At 38.6% G+C, this 26,109-nt stretch overlaps 1 protein-coding gene across 2 annotated transcripts; it reads right to left on the reverse strand.

Moving 5' to 3' along the window:
* Positions 1 to 1,576: 1,576 nt before the first annotated feature.
* LOC101040360 (alcohol dehydrogenase 1C) lies at positions 1,577 to 15,861 on the reverse strand. 2 transcript variants are annotated; one of them, XM_003929523.4, is made up of 9 exons: positions 15,752 to 15,861; positions 12,057 to 12,158; positions 11,347 to 11,485; positions 9,713 to 9,800; positions 9,397 to 9,616; positions 7,329 to 7,589; positions 5,157 to 5,292; positions 4,421 to 4,559; positions 1,577 to 1,861 (listed from the first exon to the last, which is right to left on the reverse strand). In XM_003929523.4, exons 1-9 carry the CDS (start codon positions 15,767 to 15,769, stop codon positions 1,837 to 1,839), a joined length of 1,128 nt encoding a protein of 375 aa, XP_003929572.2. In that variant the 5' UTR covers positions 15,770 to 15,861; the 3' UTR covers positions 1,577 to 1,836. The 2 variants fall into 2 exon arrangements, with proteins under 2 accessions (XP_003929572.2, XP_074252592.1); XM_074396491.1 differs by lacking the exon at positions 12,057 to 12,158 and adding an exon at positions 12,159 to 12,292 and having other exon boundaries at positions 15,752 to 15,836.
* Positions 15,862 to 26,109: the final 10,248 nt, after the last annotated feature.

Raw genomic sequence — 26,109 nt, forward strand, 5'->3', positions numbered from 1 at the left:
AACTAGGAGCCAGTGCATGGTGCAGAAGGCTCCCATGTGCCACTCCTACCCCATGGAGAACTGTTTCACTCTATGACAACACTGGCAGTGCCCACCTAATGCCCCTCCCTCTTCCTGCTCCCCGAACCTGGGAGGAAGGATGGTGAAAGCTAGATGCCAGCCTCTGTGCCACTGGCAGGATTTGATGGTCACTGCTGTGCAATGGGGCATGTAGAACCCCCTTTACTTTTTCTAGCTCTCCTACCATCAGCATCAGTGTAAAAGCCACAGAGCACCATCAACAGGTAGTGTCCCATGATGTTATCTTAGGGACATTCTGAAAACTGTTTTGACCCTAAATATCTCCTTCAGCATTCTTGACAAAAAATCACATATTTCCTACATTTACATGGCCCTTCCCAGTTGGCAAGGTGCTTTCATTACCATCATCCCTGCTTGGTAAAGCTGTTATAGGTTGGTTGAGTAATGTCTTCAAAACAGTGTATGAACAAGCTCAGGGAGATTGAGTGACTTACTGAAGGTCACACAGTAAATGATAGACTCTTTTACGTTATGTCTAGGGTCTTCCGCAACATGTAATAGACCGTAGATACTGCAACAAGTAGCATGTTTGGTGACAGGTGTAGCTTCTTTATCAGGAATAACTTTTGCATGTCACATTTAGAGATAAAGCTAAAATGCTAATCTGAGAGTGGGAAAGCATTAACAAATGGGCACCACAGGCCTTTACATATTCAAAATATTAAACTAATTCTAGGTTCGTAGACTTGATGTAAGACATGATAGTTAATAGAAAAGTTCTAGATTGAAAACAATTTTTCAAAAATGTATCCTTGTATACATGTTTATATATGTCCATTTGAAAAACATAGTGCTCTATGTGTTTTGCCATTTCTTAGTTGCCAACTTTACATTCGATGCTCACAGCATTTGCCATCGCATCCACACTCTTAAAGCCACCATATTGCTTTAAATTACTTTATATCTCATTTTCAGTCAACTGGAATCATAAACTAAGACTGTTTAGCCAAAGAAGGACTTTCATGAGCAAAAATTACAGATTTTTTTGAACACGATTCCAGGAATAGTTCAGTTTTCACATTTAGTATCTGAACCTAAATTCATCATGTGGAACACAAAAACTGCTTTTGTTTTTAAAATTCAGTTATAATTTCACTGTAAAAAATAGTATAAAAACAATAAAAACACTTTCCTTCACTGTATGAAAATGTGCAACATTTTATTTGAGTTCTAAGAAATTTTCTGGATTTAGAACTTCTGGACCTTCTTCACTTGTAAATTTGAGTCTATTCTTTACTATACTGTAGTTTTTGTTTTAGGGCTCTGGTACGTTTTATTAACAAAAGGAAAATTCTGACAGTGAAAATCGAATTACAGGGTTGGAGTCGTCAAGCACAATAGCCCAGCATGGGTAAGTTCAGGGCAAGTGAAGGGTCCCCTCCGCTGGGATTCAGTGACTGAAGATTATGATGATACCAAAAAATGAAAGAAGTCACAGGAAATATTTTTCTCACAGGAGATATTTTCCTCAATGTGAAAGATGACACAAGTAGAATAGTTAAGAAAAAAGGTTTATTGGCTTCAATTGCCCAGCTGATTTTCAGTGATTTATTTGGTTCTCATTTGGATTTTAAACATTTGCTTGAAAAATCATTTCACATCAATTTCTATTTTTTTTTTTTAGAAATCTCCCACATGCAACTTATTGATAACCGCTCTGAAGAGTAGAATTAATGATATTGCCCATCTGTTGCTCCAGATTGTGTAGGGTAGAGGAGGCTGAAGTCTGCTGCAAGGGAAGGCGTCTGTATTATCTCAAAATGTCAGGACAGTACGGACACTGCAAAGGGAAGGAAGAGAGATCATGTTTACATGCATCCATGTGAGAGTCCAGGGAGCAGCTGAGGTGACTTAGTGAAGATACGTCTACATTCTCAGCCACTCCATTTCCATCCCTATGCATTTGGGTGAAGTTAAATAAAAGGGCAGTTAATGTTTTTTGGTTCTCTCTTGTGTTTCATCCAATCTTAAGCTCACTCATAACATCCTGAGTATGCCTGTCATTTAGACTTCAATTCTTTATTAGCATCTTCAAACAATCATTTTTGTGTGCCCATGTTCCTGATATAATAATATAAAACAACAATGGAGGCCAGGCACGGTGGCTCATGCCTGTAATCTCAGCACTTTGGGAAGCTGAGGCAGACAGATCACCTGAGGTTGGGATTTGAGACCAGCCTGACCAACGTGGAGAAATCCCGCCTCTACCAAAAATACAAAATTAGCCAGGTGTGGTGGCTCATGCCTGTAGTCCCAGCTACTTGGGAGGCTGAGGCAGGAGAATCATTTGAACTGGGGAAGCGGAGGTTGCCGTGAGCGGAGATCGTGCCATTGCACTCCAGCCTGGGCAACAATAGTGAAACCCCATCTCAAAAGAATGAAACAAAAACAATGGAATAATAACTTGCAATAAGTTCTTCCTATTTGTCACATTCTTCATGCATTTTCTTACTGAAACTTCAACCTAAACCATGACACTAGGAGAGAGGTTTTCACATTATTTCCATTTCAAAGATTATAAAAACTGACAGCAGAATTTGTGACTTGCTCTGTCATTAGTATAGAGCTCAAGGTTTAATAGACCTTTGATAGAGAGATGTTTAAGGATTCGTAGAAGTAGAGAATAAAGTTGATTTGTATTAATTCTAAGATACTTCATTTTTTGTTTGTTTGAGATGGAGTCTCGCTTTGCCACCCAGGTGGGAGTGCAATGGCACAGTCTCTGCTCACTGCAACCTTCACCTCCCAGGTTCAAGGGATTCTCCCACCTCAGCCTCTTGAGTAGCTGAGATTATAGGCATGCACCACCATGCCTGGCTACTTTTTGCATTTTTAGTAGAGACAGGGTTTCACCATGTTGGCTAGGCTTGTCTTGAACTCCTGACCTCAGGTGATCCAGTTGCTTCATTTACATATTTACATTAGAATTAATGTCATTTCTATAAACCAACTTTTTTTTTTTTTTTTTTTTGAGACGGAGTTTCGCTTTTGTTACCCAGGCTGGAGTGCAATGGCGTGATCTCGGCTCACCGCAACCTCTGCCTCCTGGGTTCAAGCAATTCTCCTGCCTCAGCCTCCTGAGTAGCTGGGACTACAGGCGTGCACCACCATGCCCAGCTAATTTTTGTATTTTTAATAGAGACGGGGTTCCACCATGTTGACCAGGATGGTCTCAATCTCTTGTCCTCATGATCCTCCCGCCTCGGCCTCCCAAAGTGCTGGGATTACAGGTGTGAGCCACCACGCCCGGCCTTATAAACCAACTTCTAATGATAAGATCTACCTTTGAATTCTACTTCCCCTTCCTGTCATCTGATGATTTTGACCCAGTCATGTCTTCTCCGAGTCTCAGTTTTCTCCTCTCTAAGATAGCGAGATTGAGACTGACACTGAGCATTGTCTGGGAGTCACATGAGATAATGCAGGTAAGACACTTAGCAGAACAGCCGGTGCTCTGCGGGTGCTAGTTGCTTTCCCTCCTCAAGATTATTTGTTGATAAAGTATCTAGTATAACAGTTTTGTGAGTGCCTAAGAAATGCTATTTAAACTTGAAAGCCTCATGAAAATAAGTGTGGTATAGTGGAAAAAACACCGACTCTGGAGCTAGAAGGCACAGTTTAGATATAACTGCCTGTTTTCAGTTGTGCCTCATATAAATGCAGGTGACAAAATTCATTTTATTGGGTGATTGTAAGTGTTAAAAAGAGGTAGGAAATAGAATTGGCTTATTTTTCTAAGTGTTAGTGAAAATGTAAGACAAACACTTAAAGTAGGGTTTAGTACCTTTCTCTTTTACGTAACTTTTATTGGTAATTTTTTTTTTGTAAACTGCAAAGAAAAAAAAAGAAAAAGAAAAAGCTAGTAATATCTACTTAGAAAACAATCTCAGTGTAATTCCACCTACTCCCATAATGAAAATGTTGAGGATGTCCTGAAAACAATTTAAATTCATAGCCATTAAATGTCAGCATTATTTAGGTGACATGCAGAACCTTCAGTGACTCTATGTTATAATTATGTTGTTTAAATAGAGTTTTATTTATCTATTTATTTATTTGATCAAAGGTGAGCGTTCTTTTTTAAAGAAGACTGAATGTCTCTGATCATTCAGATTTGTTGTAATCAACATAATTTGGCTTCAGCAGAATAGGAAATGAAAAGCAACTGTTTTTAGCTTCTCGCAGTATGATCTTACATGCGCTCCATGCAAAGACTGAACTGGTAATGGAAAAACCAAGGCACTCTAATTTTTTCTCATCCTTCTACCTTTTCATTCTCTGCCAGACAATCCCCTACTGTAAAAAACTAAGCAAAACAAAAAATCAACTTTAAATCTACCTTTTTCCAGAGCGAAGCAGGTCAAATCCTTCATTTATTTTTTCAAAAGGTAAGACATTGGTTATTAATGCATCCAGTGAAAACTTCTTAGCCATAAAATCAGCCACAAGTCTGGGGACATCTTCTTTACTCTTAAAGCCTGAAAAGAAGATAATATTATTGTCAGAGTCCACCAGGGGTAAGTAGGAGAATTTAAGAGAAGAATTTCCACATAAATGAAAGTTTAGAAAAAGTGTATTCCAGACTGCTGTGACTGAGGTTAATAAGAGATAGAGCACTTCCATATACTTTTACAGTGCTTTGACCTAAAAAACATTTGTAGATAACAAATGTTCTTACTTATTATCTTTCTTTAGTACAGATGATAAATTATAGTACAGATGCTTATGCCCAAAGTTAAGAAGTAAATTTATCAGTTGTCCTAATTTGAGTGTAGATATGAATTCTTGTTATAGATTGCTACGTCCTCCTTAGAAATTTCCATGCCTTACACAGTCACAACTTCAAAAACAGATGGGGATGAAATGTTCTGGTTAATGACAATATCAGAAAAGTCTATTTTGGGACCTTCTGTCTGCATTAGTTCTACATCTTAGTAGATTTGGAGCCCCTAAATAGAATAGGAATTTTAACTTATTTTTGATCATGTTGCTTTTAAAAACTTTTCCTTGTCACTTGCAAAAGGGAAGAAATTCTGAGCTTAATGAGAATTAAGCTCTGAAGCCTAACTGCATACCTCCAAAAACAGCTCCTTTCCAAGTGCGTCCAGTCAGTAGCAGCATGGGGTTCATTGAGAGGTTCTGGGAAACAGGAGGTACCCCTACAACGACGCTTGTGCCACATGCCTCATGACAACATAACAGGGAAGCCATCTGGAATAAAGTGAATATTTAGTATCCTTTACATGGAGTGGCATAGTTCCTACTTATAATGCACAATATCATGTAATAGGCTTAGCTAGATTGTGAGTGTGTAGAGGAAAGAAATCATATCTTTTGCTCCTTCATTCCCTTTCTTTTGCATAGGATAGTGCCGTGGATTTAGGAAACACCCAGTAAATGGTTTTTCAGTGAAGGAATGGATGAGTAAATTGGTGTGCACTTAATTCTGCCTAATAAAGAAATAAGGAAGAAAACATAATCACAAACATATATAAAAGCTGGTTCCTTGTATATGCATATAGTTTCATCATCACATCATTCTTAGGCAATCTGTGAGTGGGTTAATTTATTTTTCACTGATTTATTAAGTATTTTGAACGCTGTAGTTTCAAGCAGATATTTTAATGGTGAACAAGAGGAATGATTAAATCACCAAAATTAGTCTCTTGTCCCCTTGATGGCCTCCATTTTAAATGGACTTCTATTCTACTGTCCATTTCTAAAATGGCCATGTTTTAAACATTGTTTTTATCTCCGCAAATGTATATTGGTTTTGCGCTGATTATTCGGGAACTTCAAAAGACAGTCTAGTTTTTTTTTTTAGCATGTTCTATAGCAAGAACATGGTTTAGAATCCCCCCAAGATATATAATTATATAATGATTAGTTTTTTGATTTTGGGTTCTGACTTTTGGAATGCCAGCTTAGAACATGCAGCTGTCAGATATTTGGTGTCTTGAGATAAGGAACACTCCAGTTCCACATGAGAAAATGGAGAAAAACAGAAAAAGAGCATAAGTAGAAAAGCTATAGCCCTGGAAAAGTTGGATTCTCTTGACACTGAATTCATCTGTGGCATTTGTCCCAGGTCAAGCCTGCTGAGAGCTTTGATCTCAGGGTGCTTCTCCCTGTTACCCACACTGCTGGACCTTCTAAAAAACCTCAGCAATGGAAACTCGTTGGTCTCTGAAGACTTTTTTGGCAGGATTCTAGAGAATTCTGGGTAGGTGAAATGTAGCTAGAGATGTATTTCCCGTTGCAATTGATATCTGTAATTATTTTAAAGTAACATGTATAAGCCAAGATGATGTAAGCACTGCAAGACTGGAAATAATATTTGATACCAAGAATGCCAACTAAGGCTGGGTGTGGTTGCTCATTCCTCTAATCCCTGCATTTTTGGCTGACGTAGGAGAATTACTTTGAGCCCAGGAGGTAAAGGCTACAGTGAGCTGTAATCATGTCATTGAACTTCAGCCTGGATCACAGAGACCCAGACTTAAAAAAAAAAGGCAGCTGACATTTACTGAGAGGTTTCCATATGAAAGGTGGCACTGTGCTAAGTATGTTATGTGTATTGTCTCATGTAATCTATAAACAATGCTATGACATATGTAGCTCTTAAGCTTTGGGGGTGATAAAAATTGGTTGACTTTTTAAATATTCAGTTCAACAAATATTGGGTGCCAGCTATGTGCCAGGCACTGTCCTGTCTCTGTGGTAAAAGATAGTGATGTATTAAAGCAGTCACTTTCTTTAGAGCATATTTAATAATGTTAACAAAATAATAGTTGGCCTAAGTTGTTCATGTCTTCTGGCCACAGAATAATGCATAAAAATGTCCGGAATTCATTAAGAACATACACAAAATGGTTAAACTGGTTTTGTTAAAATTGCGGGTAAAAAATAAAACTTGCCAATTTGAGAGCACAATTTTCATCATTTATATTTACTTGAGGTTGAAGTGTTAACTAAAAATTAATAAAGTAAATATGTAATGGCTCAGTTAAGAAAAACAAGCCCTTTTTCTTTTCTCAAGAGGAGATGACTTGAGACAGGTTTATGCACCTGATTGAATGAAAGATTTCTCATACTAATAAATTAAATGAGCCAGGTAACAAACAGATGATGGAAAATTTCCATTCATCATTAAAAATATTTTTTATATAGAATATATATATTCTGTTGCCTAAAAGCATCCTCCAGGTTGCAGAGGCAGAAATCTCAGGGCACGTCATGGTACACACCACGGTGTCAAGCCGACCGATGACTTCAAACGAAAAATCCACACCTCCATCAGTCATTTCCTTTAGCACCTCCTGGATGGGTTTCTTGTAGTCTTGAGGGTTGATGCATTCAGTGGCACCCAACTCTCTGGCCTTTGCAAATTTGTCCTTGTTGATGTCCACCGCAATGATCCTGGCTGCTCCGGCTGCTTTGCAGCCCATAACGACAGATAGGCCGACCCCTCCCAGGCCAAACACAGCACAGGTAGAGCCTGGGGTGACCTGTGTTTTCAGAAAATGCAAAAATGGATTAAGCAATGATGTTAGAAATTGTTTAAGCTTTAAAGTGCCATTCCCAGTGTTTACCAAGAGCTACCCAGACTCTTCTATCCAAACTGTTATCACAACCTCTTTTGGCTTGAGTTGATTCATGTTTAAATTTAAAGGGTGGAACTTGTCAGTGGTTCTTAAACTGCTGCATATTAGATTTATCTGGGGAGCTTTAAAAAAAAAATCCCACTATCCAGGCCACAACCCATGCCAATTAAATCAGAATCTCTGCAGGTGGAACTCAGTCTCCAGGTGACTCTAATGGGAAGGTCAGACTGGGAACCAGGTGACTGGATGATCTTTGAGATCCAGATGGCAGTGATTACTATCTTGAAGGGACTCTTGATTGCTGAAATCCCTTGATAGCCAGCTTCAGTATCTCATACATACACAAAGGCAATATTTGAAAAATGAAATAAGTGGAAAAGGTACTCCAGAAGACAGAAAAATATTCCATTAAATCCTCAATAAATAACTCGTTGGTTTATTAACATTCAGTAGTTGTGAATAATATATCCCTGCTTTAAGAAATACACTAGTGAACAAGAGCAATGAAATGTTTCTCTATATTTTAATAATGAATAAAATCTAGTGATATGAGCATTCTCAGCTTCAGTTCTTAGGTAGGTTCAATTAGACCACCTACTAAAACATGAGGTATTTGAACAAGGGATTAAGTGCTAAAGTGACAGAAATTTGGAAAAGATATATTCTAAATTGTTTACATTGGCTAGGGGTTATTTATTCAACCTAGTCTCCCATAGCCAGCCTTTACTGTAGGTAAAATGCTTTCCTGTACCAAATAATCTCATTCTTATATTCCCTTAAGGGTGTCTATTCACTCATTCATTCACCCATCAAGTGTTATTCAATATTATGGGGGACAACACAACTTTCTACCTTACTTAGAAAAATACAAGTTTGTGACTGTGATTTAAAAGTGCTAATAATATGTATTGTGATTTAAGACTCAGCAGGAGATTTGAGAAAAATGATGTTCTAGTCTCAGCTCTCATTTAACCAGCAGTGAGCTTTTGGGCAATTATCTTTATATCTCTGGACCTCAGTTTCATAAAATGAAGATACTACTCGATTTTCAGCCTTTTGAGATGAGGAGTTTTTAAAGAATTTCTGCTTGAAACTGATCACTTCTGAAGCATGTGTGTGTGTTTTACATGCTCATGTCATGGCAGGAGAGTGAGTTTAGTAGTGAAATTCCATAATGAGTGAATTATGCATCATGGAAGCTTCATTACTTTCCTTCTAAGAATCCACAGAGTGGGTGAGCCTTGGTTTGGAGGTGCATCGGGTAGAACTTTGGACTCTACTGTTGATCCTAATTCTGGTAGCAGGGGATCCACAGACTAGATGCTCCTCAAGGACAAACACTTCATTTCATTTGCTTTTGCTGTCTCAGAACCTAAAGTGCCTGAGGCACGTGTGGGTGCTCTCTAATTGTTGAATGAATTACTAAATGAGTGCTCAGGCCTAACATTTCATGCTTTTATAAAGAGCAAACACGGGATAATAATTATTGAAAATGACATCTTACTTTTTCTTAACTCTCAACAACTTTTTATCTGTCATAAACAGGTGAAATTTCTAGCATTTGCTCTCAATTATTTTTGGGCCATTTTTCTACTCTTAATTGACAATCCAAATCTACAAAAATAATCTTTGATTTTTGTGAGAAATTGCTTCTCTTTTGGCTCCTGACAGTCTGCTTGTAACCAGTTTTATCACCCATTATCATTCCTACCTTGGCAACTTTGACTGCAGACCCATAACCAGTCGAAAATCCACAGCCAATGAGGCAGACTTTCTCCAGGGGTGAGGCTGCATCAATTTTGGCCACTGCAATCTCATCCACTACCGTGTACTGGGAGAAGGTGCTGATGCCAAGGAAGTGGTGGATGGGCTTCCCTCTGCAGGTGAACCTGCTGGTGCCATCTTGCAGGGTCCCCCGAGGATTGGTCAGACTGGGCAGTGCAATACACAGACATACAAAGGCATGAGACACAACATAACTAATGAGCAAACTCAAAGTCTATGCAAAGAGAGCATCAGAAACGTACGCATTTTTGAGGCAGAAGTTGCTTTCCGGGTTTTTACAAATTCTGCATTTTCCACACTGAGGAGTAAAGAGTGGTATGACTTTATCACCTGGAGAGGAATAAAACAAATTCTTTTACAATATCTATCCAGGAATTAATAGAGCAAAAACTTAAAGCTCACATGTGTAGATGAGAATCATGTGTCTTTAAAAGTCGCCAAGAAATACATTCGATCACAACTATGTCATTTGTCATTGCCTGCCACAGCCTTGTTTTCAGTTTGAGGCCATAAATGCCTGAAGATTCCTAGAGGAAATGCAAATGTGGGAAACAACATGGATTAAAAAAATTACCTCCGCAGCATTGATAGTTAACTTTTATGCAGTGTACTGATTTCTCCTGGAGGCTTTACAGACATTTAATTTAATCCTTAACTATTTAAATCTTACTGTAAGTATAAATATAAATTTTAGTCGAAAGTAGAATATAATAGTCCCACTAGATGTTGGTATGACCTGTTTTTTGTTATAGTTTGATTTAGAGTAAAACTGAGAAGTTTGAACTCGTTCTTTGCTTTTCAAAGTGACTAGGTTTGTCTTTATTATGAAATGAATGCTTTTAAGATGATCTTAGTTCTTTTTTGAGGAAAAATAACAAAAAGGAGACAAAGAACAATTCCAGAAATTCCTCTAGAAATTTCAACCCTCTACAATAAGTTAGGCACTTTTCGGATAAGAACTGACTTTGAAATGTTTTTGGCTGGTGATAATTTGTGAATCATCTACTTTTTCTGTTGTGGTGGAGGGAGCATGAGTGAAAAGGTCGCAAGTCCAACCCAGGCCAAAGTGATTTCTTAGAAATAAACATCATTTTTATTTTTGATTACCTATGCTACCTTTTCCACAAGACCAAGAAAAACGGTTGGCCCATAACATTTTATAGGTAAAATTTATGTGAAAATGATGGTATGGAAATGTCCTACTTATTCTCTCTATATAATTAGTAATTCATAACCAGTTGCATTGAAGCATGGCTGAAGGTAATAAGGCAGACATTGTTGATGGCGGATGGCTCCTGCTATGTTTCTTTCGTTTCCTTTTACCTAGTCTGTTTCATTGAGTCCATGCTCGGGAAGAGACACCATGTCGGAAGAGGAAATTGGAGAAGGGGCTGCATAAGTCACCTAAGAAAAAGTCATGTTTATTCAGCCGTAGCCATGTAGCCTCCGTTTCCTGAACTCAGCACAGAACAGTGTCTATACTTATGTTTTTTCCCTCCTCCCATTTCTAGCTGTCTGGCCTTGATAGAAGACAGTGTTCAGCAGCACTAAAAAGGAAGTTACTAGATTATGAATTCACACTGGTAGGCACTGTGTCTCTTTTGACCCTCACATATCTCCAGGCTCCAACCTGGTGCCTGGCATCTAGTAGTAAACGCTCACTACATAATTGTTGCAGGGTAGAATACATGTGTGCCTAAATGCATAAATGCTTGGGTCAGGCAGGCAGAGAGGGAAGGAGGAAATCCTGGAAGTCCCGGCTGCCCTGTGACCTTATGCAAACCCTTTCATCTCTCATTGCCTCAGTTTCCTCGCCCAGGCTGGGAAATCCTGGACTGCTGAACCAAGGCGTGTTCTCTGAGTGTGAGTCCTGTACCTGGTTTGATTGTAGTCACCCCTTCTCCAACACTCTCCACGATGCCGGCTGCCTCATGGCCTAAAATCGCAGGAACGGGAGTCACCATGGTGCCAGTAACTGCATGGTCATCCGAGCGACAGATTCCTACAGCCACCATCTACAGCGTAAAGAGATGTTTAGATTCAGAAAAGATTATGAGTCTCAAATGAACTTAAAAATCCCAATTTCCTGAAATTGTGCTTCCAAAATACTTTCAAGGGTTTTGCTAATAATCCCTACTATTCCCAAATGTGAAATATGCAGTTTATCCCCAAGGTTATTCAGGCTGAAACTGTCCTCTACCTTCCTTTCTTGAATTAATAAATTTAGAATAATTTGTGAAATAACTGATCCTGGAATAGTTACTTCTTAAATAATATACAAGAAGGCGTGCTTTAGAAAAATAGAAATTGCAAATCAACACATAAAAATATTTAATGCTAATTGATTTTGAAGTCTTGATATACATCCCTTTGAAAATTTTTTCTTTTTTACTGGAATTATACCGTATGTACTCTTTGATCATTTAAAAAATTTAGTAATTTATATTTATACCTTTCTTGGAAACAACTGTATTCTATTTTCTGGATGAACATATAAAAATGACTCAGGGGATTGTTGGTTGTTTCCGTTTTTAATTTTTCTGAGTTTTTAAAAAACTTAAATACAAATGGAAAATTGTATTTCACCTTAATTCGAACTTCATGGGCCTTAGGAGGTGCCACCTCCACCTCCTCAATGGAAAAGGGCTTGTTTAACTCCCATAGCACAGCTGCCTTGCATTTGATTACCTAGAAGATCAAACAGGGAGATGGTACCAGTGTTTTCCCACTCTTGAAGCCAGAAATTGTGTCATTTCATCTTTGTACATGCAGCATCTAGTCCCATGTCTCGTACCTAATAAGTGCTCCACAGAAATGTTCACCTTTGGTTTATAAAGGGAATAAAAATACCTTTTAAAAAAGCAATAACATAAAAAAACTATAAACAGAGTTAACTATAATAACACACTGAGATAAAATGGAATATATTCATTAAGGCTATCCTTGTGTATTTTTCCTCCAAAGTTGTTTAATCCTGACATTTCCTAATGCTGTGCTGAAAACGTTTGTTTACCTTCTATTGACTGGTACATGGAGTTCTAAGTCACTTTCACATTGCCCACAGTCACTGTCTGTTCACATAAAATACACTGCTTTCTTGCTCAATTTTCTGATTAGGCCAACAGGATCCATCTCTATAAGAATATATTTACCTTCCTGCCTTGAATGACATCTCTATCTCTTTCTATTTGCCTATTCTCCTCTTTTAATTTTCTCTCTCCATCACTTCTGTGTGTTACTTGTTTCCAACACCCATTTGCTACTTACCTTTGGCAGCATGTTCTGGGGTGTGTGTGTGTGTGTGTGTGTGTGTGTGTGTGAGTGTATACACACTCACACCCACACATACATATTTCAGAATTGGAGACATTGTGTGTTTGAATTTCTGGCTAGCAGATCTTATCCATAAATGTTCTTAACAATAAATGTTGAACACATATTTCTAGTGCTTGGCAGTGTAGTGTAAAATCTGTCTTCATTGTGATAAAGCATGTACAATTCACAGAATTCTTTCTAGAGAGAATCAACAAAATTGCAAGAATGACAAAATATTCATTTGAAATTTATTCTTCTGAAAATTCATTTCATTATGTGTTTGTCTAATTATTTAACTTTGCAGGATGTTCAACATGGTCAATGCCAAAATAAATATCAGAATACTTGGAAATAAGGTACTAGTAGTAGGATAGGAGTTACTGATTATCAGGTGCCTATGATGTGACAGGCACATTGTGGCCCTTGCTTGGTGAGTTATATGCATTACATTTATATTTAAAATTTATTTATTTATTTTTAATTTCAACAGTTTTTTGGTGCAGGTGACTTTTGGTTACCTGTATAGGTTCTTTAGCAGTGATTTCTGAGATTTTGGTGTACCCTTCACTCAAGCAGAGTACACTGCCCCCAATATACAGTCTTTTATCTCTCCCCTCCCTTCCCAGCCTCCCCACCTCGAGTTCCTAAAGTTCATTATATCATTTTTATGCCTTTGCATCCTCATAGCTTAGCTCCCTCTCATAAATGCAAACATATGCTATTCAAACATCTATTTCTAAGGTAGTGATGAAAATTCAGCAAATTAATACTATAAAGAACTTAAAATAATATCTGGGACATAGAAATAAGTCAATAAATATTAGCCACTATTATTATTGTTGCTATTTACCTCTTTTTTTTTTGGAGACAGAGTCTTGCTCTGTTACCCAGGCTGGAGTGCAGTGGCACTGTCTTGGCTCATGCAACCTCTGCCTCCCAGGTTTAAGTGATTCTCCTGCCTCAGACTCTTAGAATAATAGAACATTATTCTAAGTTACTTCACTTAGAATGATGAGCCATAGCTCCATTCAAGTTGCTGCAAAGGCCATTATTTTTTAAAATTTTATTCTGTTAAATGGCTAAGTAGTAATTTCATGGTGTATACGTACCATATTTTCTTTACTCATTTATTGATGGTCATTTAGGTTGGTTCTGTAATTTTGTAATTAAAAATTGTGTTGCTATAAACAACATGCATTATTTTTAAACCTTGGAAGGATACTACCAGGGCAGTACTATTGCATTATTGGCTTTATTTTACAGCTGAAATAATTGAGGATCAGTTGACTCAGTGATTGAATAATTTTTTCTGAAGTCTCAAGGCTGGCTGTCCAGAGAATAACAATCAATCTTGTCTTATGTTTCACTTCTCTGTGGCAGTAAAAAGTGGGAAAAAATACAAAAATTAGTCAGGCATGGTGGCATGTGCCTGTAGTCGCAGCTACTTGAGAGGCTGAGGGAGGAGAATTGCTTAAAGCTGGGAGGCAGATGTTGCAATCAGCCAAGATAGTGGCACTGCACTCTAGCCTGGGCAACAGAGTGAGACTCTGTCTCCAAAAAAAAAAAAAAAAAAATAGCAACAATAATAATAGTGACTAATATTTATTGACTTATTTCTATGTACCAGATACTATTTTAAATTCTTTACAGTCTTAATTTATTGAATTCTTACAACTACCTTATGAAATAGATGTTAGTATTGTCACCATCTAGCATTTGAGGACAGTAAAATGCAGCATAGGTAAACATAAATGAAATGCTGTCAAAAAACTAAGTTATTCATACTGTGTCCAAGAGGGGAGGAATAATTATCTATTTCATTAGTTATTATTTTCATTAATCTGATTGGTGTATACTTTTGCTCTAGGGACTCATTATTTCTTTTTAGTTGAGTTTGGTAAATTTAATTCTTTTCCTAATTATTTTCTATGCAGAATGTATGTATTAATCGGTAATGAATGAAATAAAGTGAGGTGGAATAACAGTAACAATGGGTCACTTAGATGATTTCCAACCAGGCTTATTGATATGAGCCTGTTTTGTCACAGAGTGTATAGAGAAGCCTCAGAACCTTTAAACTGAGTTATCATAGTGAGATATTTTACTGTGCAATACACTCCTAACACAAAAAAAGGTCTGAAAATAGTTGCACAGGTTTATGTGATTAAGCAATTTAAAAATGTCAATTGATTATATTGTATGACCACATGCATTTTTGTGCACCTGTAAACACATTGAAGAATTAAGAAATTTATAAAAGGCAAACCCAAATACCTGTGTTTCTAGTGCTAATAAGTGATTCAAATTGTATTATTAATTTTCTGTAAAACCATATTGACTTTTATGTGGGGAAGATACTGTTCCATAGGATTACTGTGGAAATTGCCTGAATTGTGTCATACTGGACCCTTTTAAATCAGAATCTGAATGTTGATGTCTTCCTTAACCTTGATGATTCTAATGCGGTGAGGCCAATGAGCATTTTGTAAGATATTTTATGTTAAAGTTAAAGGGTGTTTCAAAGTCTTCTAAATAAAATCCTCTCAGAAATCTTTTGTCAGATTTAACTTACTTGTGTTCACAAAAAATATAAATAATAATGCATTTAAATAGTGGTTTCTTATTATAAAGACAACTTGTTGAGGAAAGTCTTTTCTAACTTTGGATTTACAAATTAGTCATGATTAGCTTGAAATAAAGTATCACTTTACTGCAAATATCTTTAATGTAGGAAATAAAGACAATAGAAACATATTCTGTACATTCTTTTTGAAGGTATTTAGGAATAGCTTATTTCCACTGTAGTTCACTATACATTACATATTGTAGCATAAATTGCACATTGTATTTCAGTGTATCATTTCTAATTTGGATATGAATTTTAAATTATTCATCAAATACTGTATTCCTTTCTTTGTTCTATTGATGAGAACATATTTCCAACAGTAATACATTTTTTTGCTTACTTTTCCTGCTGTGCTCATGTTGTTTCTGTCTTCTCTGCAGACCAGGAGATGGGTGAGTCCTTGTGGATTTCTTCCCTGCTCAAGTGCATAAAGCAAGTATATTGCACCAGTATCTTGTTTTTTTGCTTGAGTAACACCTGACACGTGATCTAGTTCGTTAAGCCACACCCATCAAATTATTCTCAGACATCAAATAATAAAGAAATGGGTGCTGAGCTAGCACTCAAAACCTTGACTTTTCAAATTTCAGATAAGGTTATGCTTTCATCAGGTTAAATATTAAGCTAAAGTGATGGAATTTAGTCACTTTTTCCTTTCCTCATTTTGGTTCTTATCTGTTAACTTTCTTGTTTCTCTTTTCTCAGTGCAACAGAGGTCATTCAGGGTTCTGTTCTCCCTTTTTCTGCACTAAGCTCCAGCTTTGAATCCAAATGGTGCAGTTAGGAAGAAGGAGCAAAGAAGCAAGGCAAATAAAGATGACAGCTAGGAGCCAGAGGAATGTGTTTGATCCAGGACTCCCCTTCTCATCACAGGGAATCAGAAACTCAATCACAGCAAAGGTGCTCACCGTGTCAGGCATTTTTGCTCCACCTAAAATCAATCAGCATTGACTGAGCCCCTCTCTATGCCAGGCACTAAGCTGGGTCCAGTACAGTAGTAGTGATGAACAAGACATGACCTCTACCTGTGCCAGATGCAGTATGGGGCAGCAGTGATGGCATGGCTTTTGGGACCTGTCAGACCCTAGTCCTTACTAGCTCTGTGTACTTGCACTTATTATTTCACTGTTTGTCTTTTTTACTTTTTGCCTTAGTTTTCTTATCCATTAGATGAAGTGGAATCATAGCATCATTTTAAAGGGCTGTTTAGTGAATAAATAAAATAATCCATGTAAAGCATTCATCATGAAGTTCAGCAGATAGGAGCACCCTCCTAAATGAAGCTACAACTATTTATCATAAAAGGAAGCTCATGGTTTATGAGGAAAAGATACACAGGCAGCCAAGTGTACATATCAGCCTGGCTGGGAAGTGCCCTATCACAGGGTAAGTTAGTGCTTTGGGAGCAGAGAGAGAGGTGCTATTTAAAATGAAGGCCTAAGGGGAGGCATGGTAGAGGAACAGGTATTTGAGGTAGATATTAAATTATTGTGGGAAATTCAGAAAAATCCTCGCTGGATCATTTCTGTTGCCCTTTGATCCATGTAACTAGTATTTGCATAGCTTTCCAAGAATACGAGTTTGATTTTTCTTTTACCTATACTTGGAGGCATTGTACAGGCAGCTATTTAATCAGATGTAGTCTGTCAACATGAACAAGTCAACATAAAAGACATATTTCTCTAAAATTGCCAAAGGACCATTTCAGTAAGCTTTAACTACATAGGCACTGAGACTCACACCAAGACTGAGAAGCATTCACCCAATAGAGAAGAAAAGAAGGTCCGATGATTTCAGTTGCTTCTAGTTCGGAAATGTATGAAGGTAACAAGATAGCCCCAGATCTATGTCTGGCATTCAAGGCTTCATAATGTGGCTTTAACCTTCTCATTCACCTACTCCTCCCCATTCTTCAATACAGGGCCTATGTATTTTAGAAGCTTGTATCTCCATGGTAACCCAAAAAGGAATCTATTCCTCACTCAAGTCCTTGCTCATCATGCTCTTTCTCTTCTTTTCTGTCCCTCTTACCCATCCAAAGCCTACTGAAACTTTGAGACCCAAACAAGGGTCCATATTAACTCCATCTCACTGTTGCACTTTGCGTCTCTGCATTCCTCTCATGCTAGTATCCCTCCCGAGGTATTTGCGGTCTGTTCCCTTTCATTTTCCTCTATATTTACTGTAAAGATTAGTCTCCTAAATTCTACTGGAAATTTCTAGTCAGGAATATTCTTAAATTTTATTTATATCAACAACTGTAACTAGTTCCATGTATATAGTAGGTATTTAATGAATGATTGTTGAATTCTTGTGCTCCTTTATGTTAGGACAGGCACTGTTCTATGAGCAGTCCCATAACCCAGAAGATCCGGTGCCTCCTCTTTACAGGTTTATAGATTAGCAGTGGGATTGGCTGTGGTCAGGTAGACAAGACAGAGAACCCTCCTGTGAAGCAGGAAGTGGTCAGTGCTGGGAGAGAGTTTGACGTGGAATTCAAAAGAAGACTCTACTCTGTCTTTTTATTGTGCATTCTCAGCTTTTAACTCAATGCCTATCATGGAGTGAGTGCTCAGATATTTGTTGATTAAATTAAAGGAATGCCTTCTACTTCAAGAGTGAGGAAACCTTGAAAGAAAGATATTTTATTAAGATTTATCAACAAAAATAGGCCATCAGGAGGCAAAATGGAGGACAGGAGGCAGGACTAACTTGCACCTGCCACTTGGATGAACAGAGCAGCTTGTGGAGACCCACATCATGAACATTTGCTCTAAGAACTCCTCCAGGAACATATCACAAAAGTGGAGAGAATTCACAGACCCTTTGATGTATTGCTGCTTGCTGCAGGCTCTGTGGGACAGCAGATGAACTGTGAAATCTGCTTGCTTTCTCAGGTGGGAGGCTTGTAGTCTGAGGCAATTTCTGAGCTCTGCTTAGAGGCTGACTGGAAATAAACTTGTTAATGTTGGGGGGAATCACAGTGGGAGTGAAATCAGTCCTTCAGATTGTGGGCTGCATGGGAGCTGTGTGAGGCCTGTGGCTGCCAGCTTCCTCCCACTCCCCTGGTGACCTGTGTGACACAGCAGAGGAAGCCACAATTCCCCTGGGAACATAACTCCATTGGCCTGGAGACTATACCTCCATTCTGCAAAGCAGCCACAGTAAGCCCTGCCCTAGGAGAGTCTAAGCTCAGACAAGCCTAATCCTGCCCCTAGCTGATGACCTTTATCCACTTAGTAGCTGAAGCCAAAGGACATAATCTCTTGGAAACACTATTGTCCTGTCAACCACCTGATCCTCCCTATAATACCACAGTTGATGTGCTCTTGAAAGTGCCACCTCCTGGCTGGAGGCCAACCAACACAAAACCAGCACACTGAACAAATATACAACCAAGGACCCTCACAGAATCCACTTCACTCTTCTGTTACCTCTGCTGGAGCAGATGTTGGTATCTACACTGAGACCTGAAGATGGATCACATCACAGGACTCTTTGAATACACTCCCCAGTATCAGCCCAGAGCCAGGTAGCTCCACTGGGTGGCTAGATCCAGAAAAGAAAAAGCAATTACTACAGTTCAGCTCTCAGGAAGCCCCATCCTTTTGGAAAAGGAGACAGCACCACATCAAGGGAGCCTCCCATGGGACAAAAGACTGAACAGCAGCCCATGAGTCCTAGATCTTCCCTCTGGTGTAATCTACCTAAATGAGAAGAAACCAGAAAAACAATTCTGGTAATATGACAAAACAAGATTCTTCAACATCCCCAAAAGATTCCACTATCTCACCAGTCATGGATCTAAACAAAGATGAAATCTCTGGATTTCCAGAAACAAATTCAGCAGGTTGACTACTAAACCAATCAAGAAGACACCAGAGAAAGATGAAGAACAACTTAAAGGAATCGAAAACCCTAATACGGGACATGAATGGAGAAATATGTAGTAAAATAGATAGCATAAATGAAAAATAATAAAAACTTCTGGAAATGAAGGATACACTTAGAGAACTGAAAAACGCATTGGAAAGTCTCAGCAATAGCATCAAATAAGTAGAAGAAAGAACTTCAGAGCTCAGAGACAAGACTATTAAATTAACACAATTCAACAAAGACAAAGAAAAAGAATTATATAAAAGGACAAAGCAAGTAAGAAGTTTGGGATTATGACAAATAACCAAACTTCAGAATAATTGGTGTTCCTGAGGAAGAAGAAAAATATAAAATTTGTATAACATTTGAGGGAATAAGCAAGGAAAGCTTCCCTGGCCTTGCTAGAGATCTAGACTGACCTCCAAATATGAGAAGCTTAAAGAACCCCTGAGAAATTCTTCACAAAAAGATCACCACCTACACACATAGTTATCAGGATGAAGGAAAGAATCTTAAGAGCTGTGAGGGAAAAGCATCAGGTAACCAGTAGGCCAAAATAATAGAGAGCAGACCTACACCATATCTGCTTAAGAATTAGTCTGCTTCTGTTTAATAAGTTAGCCTTAGTTTAAGATTTATAGTTTACAGAAGTTTGTGCATTATACTAGCTAAACAAAAAGTGCAGCTTGTATGTTGTAAAACAATGCCGGGTTGGTAAGAACACTTGTAAATTGCTCATCACAGCCCTAGAACGTTTGGGCATCAAAGATTGGAACATTGCTCAAGCTCCTGCTGCTTGAACCCCTCAGTAAGTGTTTTGTGGCCTGGAAGAGGGGACTCTGCTCACTGGCTCATAAAGGGTCTTACAGGAGGCTTCTGGGCTGGTTGAGATAAGAGTGGCATTCTCTGGTCTCCCACCTGTTCCATGGGTGACTGGGCTCAGGAGATAATCTCTCCTTTGAGGTATGTCATGTGGTCAGAACTTGCTGGCTTTTACCCATTCCCACACTCCTGCAGCTGAACCTCAATGTTTATCCATTGTTTAACTATATAGTACTAGTTTAGTTTTTTAGAATAACCACATACCCCCTACTAAATGTAGATGGTGTAAACTGTTCCATTGTGTGTACTCATCCCATGATCACCCCATCTCGAGTGATATGATCAAACTATGTGTGTGTTGCAATAAATATGTGTGGAGCCTAGAATTCAGAGTCTTCATGGTCCTCATCTTGTGAAGAACTCCTGGGCCCATGCTAATGATTTCTATATCTGTGTCTCTGTCTTTTTTTCCTTAATTCCCTTGTTGCTGCGGGGGCTTGGAACACCCATGGGTTATACTGTGGCTGGTCTGCAACATCTGGAGTCCAGGGAGGTTTTCCTAGGCTCCCAGTGAAGGAACGCAAGAGCATGGTCAATTGAGGAGCGTTCATCGTCGAGGGACTCCTGGGAACACACCTGTTTTCACCTGTGGTAATCTTGGGCACCTGGAGAATCCCAGGGTAACATGGGGCAATTGGAGAGTAAGTACTCCACATATCTTAGTCTTATTGGAGAGCTCTTAAAGAAAGGGAAAGTTAAGGTTAGTACTGCTAATCTTATTACCCTTTTTGAGGCAATAGATCAGTATTGCCCTTGGTTCCCAGAACATGGTACTTCAGATGTACAGGAATGGGAAAAAGTTGGTTCAGAATTAAAAGCAGCCTGTACAGAAGGTCATTTTATCCCAGTAACAATTTGGACAGACTGGGCTATGATTAAAGCAATTTTGGAACCTCTTAAAACTTCTGATGGAAGTGAAGCAGTGGATCTTAGCAGTAAGCAAGTAGAGGAGAGTGATGAATTGTTACAAAAGACTGAACCTGTTGCTGCTGCTGCAGAAGCAGCTGAGCCAGATAGTGATGACTCTTCTGAAGATTCTATCCAATCAGAAGGAGAATTATTAAAGTATGGACAAAATAGGGAGACAGATTAAGTAGATCAGCAAAAAGGAGAAGTGATTTATGTTAATGTGTACATGGATTTAGAAAAAAAGAGAGAGCCCTCTGCTCCAACTTGGAAGAATTCAGAATGGCCCCTTCTGTTTTCAGTTCAAAATCCTGAACCAAGAACTTTAGTCTCAGAACAATGGGCTGTGGAAATGCCACCAAAAGTGGCAGCACCTGTAACTTTTGCCACTCCATATCAGAAGGGGACTGCTTCACATTGGAACATCGGGAAAGTTCTATGCAAGCAGCTATATGACAGGCTGACATTGCAGGAGATCCTGATGCCTGACAGTTCCCTGTGACTTTAATCCCACCTCAGCAAGGGACAGGGAGCAACAGCTAGCTCAGTGGGAACTATTCCCTTTTAAAATGTTAAAGGATATAAAGAAAGGAGTTCAAAAATATGGTCCAAATTTTCCTTTTGTTCGATCATTATTGCAGTCTGTTGCCTATGATCAGATTTTAGTACCTTATGATTGGATAATTTTGGCCAAATCAGCATTAGCACCTTTACAATTTTTACAGTTTAAAACATGGTGGACTGATATGGCTCAGGAGCAAGCTCAAATAAATCAAACTGTAAATCCTCCCATTAATGTCACTGAGGAACAATTATTGGGCACAGGGCCTCAGTGGAGTAATGTGCAACAGCAACTTAATTTAACCCATGAGGCAATTGCACAATTTTGTTCTTACTGTCTGAGAGCATGGGAAAAAATTCAAGACTCAGGTACTAGTTATCCATCTTTTGGATGGATATTGCAGTAAAATGTTTCAAAAATTTTTATCACAGTGGAGAATCACACACACCACGGGAATTCCCTATAATTCCCAAGGTCAAGCAATTGTTGAAAGAGTAAAAAGAACACTAAAAACTCAATTAGCAAAGCGGAAGAAAGGGGGAGATGGTTGCAGCAAGGAGTATTATATTCCTCATTGCAGCTACATCTAGCTCTACTGACTTTAAATTTTTAAAACATTTCCAAAGGTCAAGTGTCGACTGCAGCAGAACAGCATTTTGCTGGACACAAAAATCAATCCAAACAAAGGGAAAGTAGCCTGGTAAAGAGACACTAAGGACAAAGATTGACAATTAGGGAAGGTGATTACTTGGAGAAGGGTTTCGCTTATATTTCACGAGGAGAAAAACAACCTCACATTTGGGTACCCACTAGGCATTTAAAGTTCTACAATGAGCCCTTCCAGCAATGATCAGAGGAGAAGGAGAAACCGAAGAAGGAGGTTGATGGCAAGGGTTCCTGGGCTCCTGTATCAGAGAATGAGGGGGATGAGGATTGTGGAAGACTGGGAACAAAGGGAGGCACATCTGGAGGAGACATCACTGACCTGGTACAGATACAAAGATGGGCGCAGATGGCAGAGGAAGGTTTGAGAGAGAGACAGTTGCCAATGACCTCAATTAATCTGATGATTGCAGCCATGGTGATACTCATTACAGGGGTATTTCCTCTGTCTCAGCTGAACAAAATTACACATACTGGACTTATGTGTCTTTTCCGCCTTATATCAGGCCAGTTACTTGGATGGATTCTCCTATTGAGGTATATATTAATGATAGTATATGGATGCTTGGCCCAACAGATGATAGGGTTCTAGCCTAGCCAGAGGAAGAAGGCATGTACGTGAATGTATCCATGAGTTACCGCTTTCCACCAATGTGTCTGGGTAAAGCCCCTGGATGCCTTACTTTAAAAGGATAAAGTTGGTTAATATATGTGCCAGCTATAATAAGACTGTGGCTGAATATCACATGGTTGGTGGTGCATCCTTTTGACCCAGTTCTAGTTCTATGTTTCTGAGAGGCACATTTCAAAAGGTTTATGTAAAAACTGGCAAATTAAAACCTACAAAAATAAAAAATTGTCTTCATAACAACCCTGAATTGTCAAAGTAGCTAGAAGTCTTAACATTCGAGGACAACATGGCCGAGAAAGTTGCTGTCCTTTTAAATAATACTTATGGGACTATTACTGATTGGACATCTAAAGCAGTATTATCAAAATATTGCTCACAACAAAATTCTGGTTGCATAGAAATACCTATGTGGTGGGATATACAGAAGAATTGCTCATCTATAAAAGGGTTACATGTAAAATTGTATCAGGATATCCATTAAAATGGGAAGATAAAGGGACTGCACCTCCTCAACCTCAAATCCTCAAATGATTAGGCCAGTTTTGATTCCAGAGCACCCAGAATTGTGAAAATTGGCTATGGCCACAGCCTATGTGAGAGTGTGGAACTTACTGTATAGCAAGAAATAGAGAAAATTATGAATATTCCGTGTCTTTTTGTTCTGATTTAACTATTCCATTTCAGGGCCGTGTTAAACCACCATATATGATGGTTGTAGGAGAAGTAAAAATTGTGCCAGATTCTCAAACTATTACTTGTGAAAATTGTAGACTTTTAACATGCATTGATTCAACTTTTGATCTTTCTAATAGTATCCTATTGGTAAGAGCATGTGAAGGAGTATGGATTCCTGTTACCCTTTATTAGCCCTGGGGAGCATCACCTTCTGTTCATATTATCACAGAAATCTCTATTTATTTATTTATTTTATTGCATTTTAGGTTTTGGGGTACATGTGAAGAACATGCAAGATTGTTGCATAGGTACACACATGGCAGTGTGATTTGCTGCCTTCCTCCCCTTCACCTATATCTGGCATTTCTCCCTGTGCTATCTCTCCCCAACTCCCCATTCCCAGTCCCTCCCCCATTTCCCCCCAACAGACCCCAGTGTGTAATGCTCCCCTCCCTTTGTCCATGTGTTCTCATTGTTCAACACTGGCCTATGAGTGAGAACATGTGGTGTTTGATTTTCTGCTCTTGTGTCAGTTTGCTGAGAATGATTGTTTCCAGGTTCATCCATGTCCCTACAAAGGACACGAACTCACCGTTTTTGATGGCTATCACAGAAATCTTAAAGGGTATTTTAAACAAATCTAAGAGATTTATTTTCACTTTAATGGCAGTCATAATTGGAATTAGAGCAGTTACCGCCACTGCAGCTGCAGTGGGAGTTGCTCTGCACTCCTCTACACAAATTGCTGATTTTGTAGAAAAATGGCAGAAAAATTCCTCCAGATTGTGGAGCTCTCAAACTTGAATAGATAAAATATTGGCAAATCAAATTAATGATCTTAGGAAAACTGTAATTTGGATGGGAAATAAAATTATGAGTTTGAAACATTGGCTTCGGCTTCAGTGTGATTGAAGGCTTCAGATTCATGCTCTTATAATGCCAGGGAACACCACTGGGAGCAAGTAAAATGCCATTTACAAGGCAATGAAGATAATCTTACATTGGATGTTGCCAAACTCAAAGAACTGAGGCATCTCAAGCTCATTTAAATATTGTCCCAGGTGCTGAGATATTTGCTGGAGCACCAGATGGACTTTCCAATCTTAACCCTATAAAATGGGTTAAAACACTCGGTGATTCAACCATTGCCAATTTTACTTTGCTATGTTTTTGTTTAATTTGTCTGTTCTTAGTCTAGAGATGCAACTGAGAACTTTGCAAAGAGAGAATCGTCATCATGAACGAGCCATGATAGCTTTAACATTCTTAGCCAAAAAGAAAAGGGGAAGTGTAAGCCAAAATAATAGCAAGCCTACACTATATCTATTTAAGAGTTAATCTGCTTCTGTTTAATAAGTTAGCCTGAGTTTAAGATTTATAGTTTACAGAAGTTTGTGCATTGTGTTAGCTAAACAAAGAGTGTAGCTTGTACTTTGTAAAACAATGCTGGGTTAGTGAGAAAGCTTGTAAAATGCTGATCACAGCCCTGGAATGTTTGGGCATTGAAGACTCGAACACCTGGTCCATTGCTCAACCTCATGCTGCTTGAACCCCTCAGTAAGGGTCTCGTGGCCTGGAGGAGGGGACCCTACTCACAGGCTGATAAAGGGTCTTACAGGAGGCTTCTGGGCTGGTTGAGATAAGAGTGGCATTCTCTGGTTTCCCACCTGTTCCATGGGTGACTGGGCTAAGGAGATAGTCTCCCCTTTGAGGTACATCATGAGGTCAGAACTTGCTGGCTCTTACCCATTCCCACACTCCTGCAGCTGAACCTCAATGTTTATCCGTTGTTTAACTATGTACTACTAGTTTAGTTTTTTAGAATAACTGCATACCCCCTACTAAATGTAGATGGCATAAACTGTTCCATTGTGTGTATTCATCCTATTATCACCCCACCTTGAGTGATATGATCAAACTATGTGTGTGTTGCAATAAATATGTGTGGAGCCTAGAGCTCAGAGTCTTCATGGTCCTCATCTTGTGAAGAACCCCTGGGCCCATGCTAATGATTTCTATATCTGTGTCTGTGTCTTTTTTTCCTTAATTCCCTTGTCACTGCAGGGGCTTAGAACAACCACGGGGTGTGCTGCGGCTGGTCTGCAACAGTAACCTATAAAAGAAAACCTGTCGGATTAATAGCAGATTTCTCAGCAGAAACACTACAAGCTAGAAGACATTGGGGTTCTTTCTTTGGCCTCCTTAAACATAACAATTACCAGTCAAGAATCTTGTATCCAGCAAAACTAAGCTTCATAAATGAAGGAAATATAGAGTCTCTTCATACAAACAAATGCTGGGAGAATTCATCATTACAAAGCCAGCACCACAAGAACTGCTAAAAGGAGCTGTAAATCTTGAAACAAATCCTGGAAACACATGAAAGCAGAACACTTTTAAAGCATCTATCTCACTGGATGTATAATACAACTACATAATGAAAAAAAAAATAACCCAAGGTATACAGGCAACAAATGACATGATGAATAGAATAGCACTTCCC

Source organism: Saimiri boliviensis, chromosome 3 (assembly GCF_048565385.1).
Source record: "Saimiri boliviensis isolate mSaiBol1 chromosome 3, mSaiBol1.pri, whole genome shotgun sequence".
Classification (NCBI taxonomy): domain Eukaryota; kingdom Metazoa; phylum Chordata; class Mammalia; order Primates; family Cebidae; genus Saimiri; species Saimiri boliviensis.